At 38.6% G+C, this 10,434-nt stretch overlaps 1 protein-coding gene across 2 annotated transcripts; it reads left to right on the top strand.

Annotated features, from left to right (window-relative positions):
• The first annotated feature begins 274 nt into the window (after positions 1–274).
• Positions 275–9,552, top strand: LOC113588889 (transmembrane protease serine 9-like). Of its 2 annotated transcripts, XM_035525181.1 has the most exons (10): positions 275–333; positions 2,169–2,189; positions 4,752–4,926; positions 5,134–5,402; positions 6,206–6,348; positions 6,441–6,717; positions 6,979–7,150; positions 7,274–7,527; positions 7,726–7,823; positions 8,344–9,552. In XM_035525181.1, exons 1-10 carry the CDS (start codon positions 279–281, stop codon positions 8,734–8,736), a joined length of 1,857 nt encoding a protein of 618 aa, XP_035381074.1. In that variant the 5' UTR covers positions 275–278; the 3' UTR covers positions 8,737–9,552. The 2 variants fall into 2 exon arrangements, with proteins under 2 accessions (XP_035381074.1, XP_035381106.1); XM_035525213.1 differs by lacking the exons at positions 275–333; positions 4,752–4,926 and having other exon boundaries at positions 2,167–2,189.
• Positions 9,553–10,434: the final 882 nt, after the last annotated feature.

Here is a 10,434-nt window from a genome sequence, read left to right on the forward strand (position 1 = left end):
TAGATTCATCTGGTTAATTTGGTATGGAAAAAACAGATTCATCTGGTTAATTTGGTATGGAAAAACCAGAAATTAAGTACAATTTTTCATGAATGCATATCTAAATATGCTGTAACAGGAAAACAAATATGAATTTAGGTATGCAATCAGATATGAGATCTGTCCAGGAAAGCCGGAGAGAGAGAGAGGTGTGTCTTAGGTGTGGGGAGGAGGGATTTTACAGGTGTATGTAAGGAGTCAGTGATGTAAGGGTTAGTGAAACCTAAGTGAAAATGACGATGGTGATGTTCAGGACACTCTGTGTGGGGTTTCTACTCAGCCTCCTACCCAAAGGTAAGTTTATAAACATCACTCTTGAATGTTTATTTACCTGCTCACTAAACCAAAGTGGACCTCAAGTAATCTTATTCTCAGCAACATGTCTAATGTTGTCAAATCCACATGTAGAAATATAATGCCCGAGCATGACAGAACACTGAGTGCACTGGTCACATCGATGGTCAGTTTGTTCACTTGTCAAATAGGGACCATTTAAAGTAGACATGCTGTATGTAAGCACATCATTGAAAATAAATGTAGAAAAAACAGAACTAAATCAATTTCCTAAAAATAAATAAATAAAAAATGAATGAGTAAAATTTTAAAGGGATTTTTGTCCTCTATTAGTCTATTTCAAAAATAACTAAGGTCAGGACACCTTTAACTTTGTGATGGAAATTAATTTAACCTTATTAATTTAATCTTATTGGCCAGTTTCATGACTGATTATTCAGTTCTTCGTTACCAGAACTTTCTCTGGAAGTTACATCAGCATCCAAAAAGTATGTTGGTGTTACAATAGCTTGTTTGTTTTTACATCCATGGATGTATTATCACCTACAATATGGCTCTGATGGCATCTCCTTTTGATTTGTTTGTTGTGTATTTTCTGTTTTGTTAAAATATTGTAGCGGCACAGAGGGTGGAATGAGGAGGGTGGAGGGGTGGGGTTCCATGTGCAATGCTTTTTCATTTATTGTAAACTACGTCTGTATGTTTATAAAACTATAGGACATGTCAGCAACTAATGGTATATATGTGAACGTTTTCCATTTCTGGTGACTGTGGTGTCTTATCTCTGTTATCATAACCCACAGGACGGCCCACATTTCTGTTCTACCCCACATGCTGCATGCTATGACAAAGCCATTAAGAATGCTGAATATCTGGTTCAGGTGTTTTGGGGCTGGATTATAGCAAAATGTGGATTGTTTGTTGGGTCCAAAAGACTGAGTTGAGTAACCCTGGTTTAAACTAACTGGTTCTACCAGTACCGTGGTCTGTAGGTATTTGTGGTCTACTTAGCAAATTTAGTGGCTGTAATATTACAAACTTGGCCTTTAGTTCAACTTTGCTGGAGTGTTTGCTCTGTTGTTGTCCAGTAAAGAATTTTAGTTTGGGTTATTTTAATTTGTAATATTTTAATTATTTGTTAATTTGTCTCCAAGCTGTCTGAGCAAAGAGGCCATTTGTGAGTTTAAATTTTTTTTTTAAACAAAATAACTATCCAAAAGAAGCAAAAATAGACTAGTGTGGACTTCTTTGGATACGTCTGTAAGAATAATCTAACTTTGATAACTATTAACTTCAGTAAAGTTAATAGATCAGCTCGGCTAGCAATGAAATACACTTGACCATTTTCAAAGGCAGGTCCATGATGCCAAGTGTCAACCAACCAATAAACTGACAGAGTGTGCCGGAGATCGGCCAATCAACTGATGGGAGTATATTAGAGAGGAGAACCAGCACTGTTGTTCAATGCTCAGCCAGTCTGCTAAACTACACATAACCACAAACACAAAACACATTAAAAAGAAGAAGGAAGAGTTCATGGTTTCACAACAATGTTAGATTACATATATCTAATAAAAATAATCACCTTTTAGCTGGCTGAGGGAGCAAATATGTCATTGACAACCTGTGAACTGAACTAGCAGTGATCATCTGAGTATTTGAGCTGAAATGTGAAGACAAAAGTGATTTTTTTTCCCCAGAACAATAGAAAACATCTAGAAGAAAAATATTTTCTATATCCTTTTCATCCTTGCATAATCTTGCTTGAGTATACAACCAATAAATTAATAAAATATGTTAACTTCATGGGACCTTGTCTTTGTTCTGTGTTCCAGGGTGCAACTCACAGCTGAGTGGTAAGTTACTTTTTATTTTATTTTATAAAATAAATAAATAAAAATGCTGTAATAAACTTTATAATAGATGGAACAGTATTCAGTGAATAAGGTTTGGAGAGAAATAGGTGAAAGCAGCACATACACAAATACTGTAAACCCAGCTAACAGCTTGTGACTGAATGTCTGATAATGTAAACACAGCTAACAGCTTGTGACTGAATGTCTGATAAGGTAAACCCAGCTAACAGTGTGAGACTGAATGTCTGATAATGATTGCATGTTGATATCTGTGTACAGTTGAAGAAAAATGATGTATTTTTGGGGATTTCTGCACAAAAGGCCTCTATCATGTGATCTGATCATCTGATCTTCTTGTACTTGCAAATAAGACAAATAAACATATTCCACAAACAAAACAATAAAAATTTTGTTATACCCTATTTTTATTAAAGATATTGTTTAAACAGTTAGATTATTTATGTAAAAGTGAAGGTCTAGGGAAATTACCTACTTGTATCTGAGTAAGTGTCTGAGTAAGTTGGTCCTATCAATTAGTTGTGACTCTTCCCTGCCCTGCCAAGTAAATATGTTGCACAACAGAATTGTCTATGACCCAATCAAAGGAGATGGTAGAGGACCTTAGAAGAAAAGGTACTAGAAGTGTTTATAAAAGATTTGCCTTAGCCTGCTACTACAGGTGTGGGTGTCCTACAAAGATTAGTGAACATGCAGGTCATAACATCCTCAAACAACTGACAGCGATATATGGAGTGACAAAGATGCAAGGGGTGATACATGGGGTGATACATGAGGTCACACACAGGGTGATACATGGAGTGACAAAGATGCAAGGGGTGATACACAGGGTGATAAAGAGAGTGATACATGGGGTGATACATGCAGTGACAAAGATGCAAGGTGTGATAGATGGGGTGATACACAGGGTGATACATGGGGTGACATCAAATGATCTGTTTCATTACACTGTTTCATGAATTTAACATATAAAAACAACTAAAAGCATAAAGGTAAAACACAAAAGCATAAAGGTAAAAAAACCCAAATCAAGGGTAATAATGTGACATGGGGTATATAGTGTCATGTGAGTATTTAGAGAGCAATTCATTTCTAAAAATATGTGACAAACTACAACAGGTTCTCGGGGCCTGGTAGTGCTGCCACCTACTGGTCAGCATGGCATCTGCAGGGTGCCTAGGGCTGCCTTAGCACCTTCCAGGGCACCCCCAAGAAATGTCTGTATTTTATTTTGAATTTTGTTTTGGCCTGGGAGTTTGAGAATACTGCGATGTATTTTAGTTGTTCCTAGGACTGCTGGACGGAGAGCTTGGATATCATTCCAGGGATCTGCTGGAGTCATTGCCCCAGTTTGGGGGTCACAGCCTCTAGTGCTCCAATTACCATGGGAATCACAATTGCCCTCACCACTCATTTTTTCTGGCTCTTTTTTTAACCCTTGATATTTCGTGAGCTTTTCGTGTTTCTTTTTCCTGAGCCCTGCACAGCCTGCATCTGGGGTCATGCCTCTATTGATCTCTATTCAGTACCTGTGCTGTCATAATTAGTGCCTCTGTGCTGTCTTTCAATCCAGCAATTTCCAGAAATTGGTACGGTCCCTGCTTCTCCTCACTTGTGACGTTCTCATCACTTCATCATTTGGAGCCATTCCAAGGTCCTCATAGCTGCTATTATGTTACCTTCTGGTAGTGTGAGTCCCTATGTTCTAGCTACCTTCCCTCTCCTTGTGACCATCTGACCACACTGATCCAGTCCGGATTACATTCCAAAGCCATTGCTGTATATCCCGGTAAAATGGATTAGTGAGTCGATGTCACACTCAGTTCTGGTATACAGCTTGATGTCATTCATGTACAGGAGGAGCCTGATGGTTGCTCCATTCCAACCATTTACCATCTACTTGGTAAATCCCACACTTGATGATGACTCATGCTATTGGCTTGAAGTGGGTCTCTACAGTATGGTTGACTTCCACAGCTCCACTGAGTTCTTGATGTTCTGTTCATGTAATACAGCCTCCAGCATTCCAGGATCCATGTGTAGGGCATTGAATCACATCGATTGAGTTACTATTAGTCAGATCATTAATGAATTATCAGGCAGCATGTAAATGTAAAAAATGTAATTCACGCAGAAATCCTGGTTATGGAAATGGTTACATCACAATTCTTCTCTTGAATTTTTCTCTTGAAGCTGTATATAAAGGTTTCTTCTCATTCCTCTTAAACATGGATTATTTCAAGGCATAAAATGATCATATATGCATAGTTTGTTTATGGAATTGGCACAGCCATACAGCATGGTAGCTGGTTTCCCAATTTTGTTCTAATGGCAGTGATTAGAAAATCTGATTAGAAACATATTCTACTTCAGGAAGGATAAATGCTAGCCACATGTAACAGTGAGTTGGCAGCGTAAAAGTCTGGTACTGAGGGCCACAAAAAGAGAGAGAGAGAGAAAGAGAGAGAGAGAGAGAGAGAGAGAGAGAGAGAGAGAAGTCAAACTTCCAGCTAGACAACAGTTTTTCTGCTATTTCTGCTTCAGTGTGTGGTGTGGCTAGTTTGAACAACAAGATAGTGGGAGGACAGAATGCTGCTGCAGGTTCTTGGCCTTGGCAAGTCAGCATTCGTCTCACTGCCGATAATTTCCATTTCTGTGGTGGATCCCTCATCAACAGTCGCTGGGTTCTGACAGCGGCACACTGCTTTGCAAATACCAAGTAAGACACACATTATGCAGTGCAGCTCACAACACAACAAACAATGAAATAAACCTAAACATGACAATTAAACATCCATAACATAAACTCACCAAACACAGAACACTTTGTGCAGTGCAGCTCACAATCCATAATTCACAAAACATGACTGTAATGTAACCACAATATCAGGTGATGGTGATAAGGATGTTTCTTCTCATTTTTCAGATATACTGCCTCTCAAGTTAATGTGTATCTGGGTACAGAGACTCTGCAGGGAAACAACATGAATCAGGTGTTCAGATCTGTCACAAGTGTGACCATACACCCCAACTATGATGCAAATACCAATAACAACGACCTGGCTCTGCTTCAGCTGACTTCCACAGTGACCTTCACCCCTTACGTCACTCCTATCTGTCTGGCTGCCTCTAATAGCACCTTCTTCAATGGGACCCTCTCCTGGGTCACTGGCTGGGGGAACATCGCCACTGAAGGTAAGAAACAGTAAAGGGTGTCTTATTAAGCTCCATATGTAAACTATCAAACTCATCAAACCGAGAGTACTGATGTGGGATCAGAACAGGAGCATCAGTTCCATCCTGATGAACAGACACTGATGGACTGATCCTAAATCTTATATCCACATACAGTGCCTGTCTGTTATGGAAGTTCACTAATAGGACATTATGAGATAAACAATGAAAAGGAGCATCTCTCACTTTATTTTCCCATGACAAGCCATAAATATGAAATATAACAACTGAGTCTAATATTTACATTATATTACATTACATCAGCATACACTCTTATCCAGAGTGACTTACATATATTTTATCAGTATGATACTGTGTGTGCACCCTGGGCTTTGACCCCATCTTCTTTGTGCAACTTGAACCTGCTACTACCAAGAGATAAATTATATAATACAAATTTATTCTACAGTTGTCAGCTTTATAGTTATATAAAGTTATAATTATATAAAGTTATATAAGTCTTATACTTATTGTTTATAATTAGTACTTTGGTTTATAAGTGTGTTGGATGAAGTGTGCTACTATTAGCACTAACTGGGTAGAGAGTCTAACCTCTGTGAGAGGCTTCAGGAAGGACTTTAGTCTGATTAGGAAAAGCAGGATAAGACTACTTGTGTAAGACAAGTATTATTTTATTTGCTTTTGCACTATGATTCTTCAGTATGATCTGGCAGGGTTTCTAGTATTAGTAATGAGAGCACATGGAATAAAACACTGCTACCAATTTTAATGATATCCAGTTTAATGTTTAATGTGTGTTACAGTAAGTCTTCCATCTCCTGGGTACCTACAGGAAGTACAAGTCCCAATTATTGGAAACAGGCAATGTTTCTGCTTATATGGTGGAGGAATCACAGGAAACATGATTTGTGCTGGAGCTTTACCAGGAGGGAAAGACTCGTGTCAGGTAATTTTACCATATTCTGCTTGATTTTAGTACTTTTTCTGTTTAACAATGTGTTCATTTGGAGAACATGAAAATCTCTCTGCACTACACAGGGTGATTCTGGAGGTCCAATAGTCCTCAAACAAGGTTCTATTTGGATCCAGGCTGGGATTGTAAGCTTTGGTAATGGTTGTGCTCAGGCAAATTACCCTGGTGTGTACACCAGAGTGTCTCAGTACCAGAACTGGATCAACCAGGTGATCACCAGCAACCAGCCAGGCTTCGTCACGTACACGTCCATTGGCACCAACGCAGACCTGAATGTGTCCTGCAGTAACCTGCCTCCTGCCACCACTGTTGTGACCACAACCACCATGACCACCGCTCCACGTAAGACCGTCCACAACACACAATCAAAACTAAGGCTTTTATCAGTAGCAGTGTGGCATATTTTGCCTGTGGATTGCAGAGTATATGTAAGATACAACCTGTGGCTGTGGATCCTGTCACTGTTATTGTCACCACTACAAGTACTACAAACATTACCACAACTGCCCACATTACCACTACTGTTGCTACAAGTACTGCTTCATGGATGAACTACACTCTCCTGTCAGTCTTCAGTTGCCTTCATTTCTTCTCTTTCTGCAGCTGTGGTATGTGGCAATGCCAACCTGAATGACCTTTCGGGAGCGGGCACTGGCTTGGCGTCTGCTGGCATGTGGCCGTGGATGGCAAGTGTTCAGCGTAATGGTACCCATGTCTGCGGAGGAACGCTGATCACTGCCCAGTTTGTCATGAGCTCTGCTGACTGCTTCTCTGGGTAAAAGTCATGGGCAGATAATACCAAACAATTAACAAACAAATGCCACAGTCAGTGGTCAGGACCACATCAACACACATGGGCAGCAGCTCTGAACTTTGATTGGTCTGCATTTCTCTCCAGCTCCACCAACGCTTCTGACTGGACCGTGATCCTGGGCCGCCTCATGCAGAACGGCAGCAACTCCAACGAGGTGTCCATCAAAGTGGCAAACATCACGTTCAGCAACACTTCACAAAACAACATAGCAGTGCTGCAGCTGACCGTTAAACCAACGCTGTCCAACTACATCCAGCCCATATGTGTGGACCAGGGCAGCAACAACTTTGCTGTGAACACTCAGTGCTGGGCAGCTGGCTGGGGCTCAGGAGGAGGAGGTACAGGGTGGGTGTGGGTGTGGGTGGGTGTGGGTGTGTGTGCACACAGGTGTGTGTGTGTGTGGGTGGGTGTGTGGGTGTGTGTGTGGGTGTGGGTGAGAGAGAGAAATAATAATTAGCATATAATTAGCAATAAACTAACTAGTGTTTGTTCATTTCCAAATAATTTAAGTCTCTTTGTTTTCTTTCTTGCTGTAGCTCAACAAACTCTTCAGCAAATCAACACTTCTATCGTGAGCTGTGATAGTGCATCTGCATCTACCAGCATCTGCACACAAGCCTTTCCACTAGAACAGGTCTCTAATTAACATAAACAACATTCTTTTTACTTTAAATCTCTACCAAAGCCAGTTTATATTGAGAGTTTATAAGGAGTTTACTAACAGAGATTAAGCATTGTGACATGTAGGGCTCGCTTTCCAGGAAAACACTAAAGTCAAGATTTCAGTGTTGAATTTTGCTTTACAGTAACTAATTACTCTAAATATTCAGGCATATCCAGGACAGGGGATTTGGATGTTCATTAAAATCATGGAAATTGCTGCAACCTCTCTACCCAGAAGAGACATAGATGTTTTTTTATCTGGTACCTTGTACACAATGTTCTGATTACAAGTCAGTGTCACCCAGCAAATAAAAAACACAATCCTCTGCAAGAATAGAGAAACACAAATAAATACACAAAGGAATAAAGCTAATAAAATAACCTGTGCCCCCAAACCAGTTTGATTATACCAAATCATAATGTGTGTGTGGTAATCTGTCCTGTAATTATTATCTCTTGCTGACTTTTGTCTCTCGGACTCTCCATCTCAGAGTGAAAGAGGAGGACCTCTGATGTGTAAGGTTGGGGCGTCATGGTTCCAGGCAGCGGTCCTGACTTTGCTCACTAGCACTGCTAACAGCACTAGCACCAACTCCAACATCACCAACTCCAACATCACCAACTCCAACAGCACCAACTCCAGCTCCAGCAAAAGCCTGCAGGTGGATGTGGTTAATCAGAAATCAAGCATAATGACCTTCTCTAAAACCTCAGACTTCACCCCATTCCTGCTGAAGACGGTGGGCTCCCTCCCAAGCACCACATCTGCTACGACTACTATGGCCACCACTACCAAGCCCAGTAATGGTGCAGCCCATCTGTTCCTCTCTGTTACATCAGTCATCCTACTCTCACTTCCTGCTATCATCCAAGTGTTGGGTTAAGAGCAAGAGCCTTTTAGCACACATGTGTACACTCAAAGTAAAGTCATGAAAATAAAGCATCAACCCTTACTTTTGTTAGTACAGAGGGTATCTTGGGGACTACAACATCATTATTTATATTATACCATCTCTATTTTTGAGTGTTCAAATAAATCTATAAAATTTTGAAATATGGTTTGCTTTTGTGTTTATCTTTGCACTAAAATAACTAATGGTTTGATACTCTCTCTGTGCTATGTAGCATATAATTATCATATTGATGGCATATCATTATCAATAGCATTATAGATGCCTATATATCAGTTGAATGGTTTAAATAACTTCTCAATTATGTAGAGAAACTTGATTGGAAGTCAACAAAAATAACTGGTCTTAGTAGTAATTGATAAAGAACATGAATTGAGCTAGAAAGTTAGCTAGACACCTATCAGGGTAAAGATGAGCTCTACATTCTGTTCTTGAAGCCTGTTCTTAATTAACAAGAGAATTGGTTCAGTTATTTTTTCCAGGAATTGTTCACTTTTAACATGCATTCCACATTCCACATTTACTGATGTTTTTGGCTTTATTACAGTGCAAATGTGCCCATGTTTGCTCCAGAAAACATGGATCTATTCCTTTGTACTCTCATAGCCATATGTATTTTTAATTGTACATTATTGTTTACTTTTTTAATAACTATTTAAGTTATTATTTAACTAGCAATTTCAGGCTTTGGACTTTCTATTGCGATGTTTAATGTCTGCAATTTTATGTACAAGTTTAATGAAGCTGTATATTTTGTGTTTAAATATATATTGTACACAAATCACACAAATCAAATAGCGGATAAATGTTGCTGAAGTGAGTTATTTTTCTAATTTTAACATTTTGTTTACCTGTTTGTTTTTGTGTTCTTAGTTCTCCAAATACAACTGCTTCCCCTTTTTTCAGACTCATTAATTGCTCATAACTAACTAGCTCATCATCTATCTAGTTTGTCAGGAAGGTGGCAGCTGATGAATGACATGGTCAGAGAACGTGGTAATAAGGTAATAAGGTAAGGGCATTTTACCAGACACACAAACAGAAAAGGCACTTTATTTAAAGCTGACACAAAGCACTGTAATATATAACTGATTATAATAATAAATAGACAGAGTGATGTTATAGACAATGTACCTAAAACAGAAAATTAAAGAAAAAAAAGGAAAAGAAAGAAGCTACTGGGACACTCACATGCTTTGTATCCTATTTATGTCTATGAGATGTATTATGTATATACAGTACATATAAATACTACATTTCTTACATGCAAAAAAACTTTCACTAGCAAAAAAAATGTTGAGATAAAAATTTAATTTTCACTAGTTAAAACTGAATTCTTAATATCCAAATTTGAATTCTTACTAGTAAAAATTGACTGATTGAATTATTACTAGTAAAAATTGAATTATTGAACTCTTACTAGTAAAAACTGAATGATTGAATTCTTACTAGTAAAATGTTTCCCCATTACTTTCCCCTGGGAAAAGCAGGGAATCATCACTAGGAGAAATTGGATTTTTACAGTAAAATTTCATTCTTGATATCTAGGAATAAAAAATAGGAATAACACTTTAAAAAACAGTTTACCATACTAAATTTCAGATATCTTGATTTGAAGCTCCAGTTCAAATCAATTGCAAAAGTGATGTCATTCATTCTAGTCAAAACGTA

This window comes from Electrophorus electricus, chromosome 1 (genome assembly GCF_013358815.1).
Source record: "Electrophorus electricus isolate fEleEle1 chromosome 1, fEleEle1.pri, whole genome shotgun sequence".
NCBI lineage: Eukaryota > Metazoa > Chordata > Actinopteri > Gymnotiformes > Gymnotidae > Electrophorus > Electrophorus electricus.

Excerpts from the sequence above, each read along its gene's own strand:
- LOC113588889 (XM_035525181.1), top strand. The coding sequence starts at position 279 with ATGGTGATGTTCAGGACACTCTGTGTGGGGTTTCTACTCAGCCTCCTA. Across the intron at positions 2,190-4,751 it reads GTGCAACTCACAGCTGAGTG|TGTGTGGTGTGGCTAGTTTG; the intron begins GTAAGTTACTTT and ends TTTCTGCTTCAG. Across the intron at positions 6,718-6,978 it reads CACCATGACCACCGCTCCAC|CTGTGGTATGTGGCAATGCC; the intron begins GTAAGACCGTCC and ends CTCTTTCTGCAG.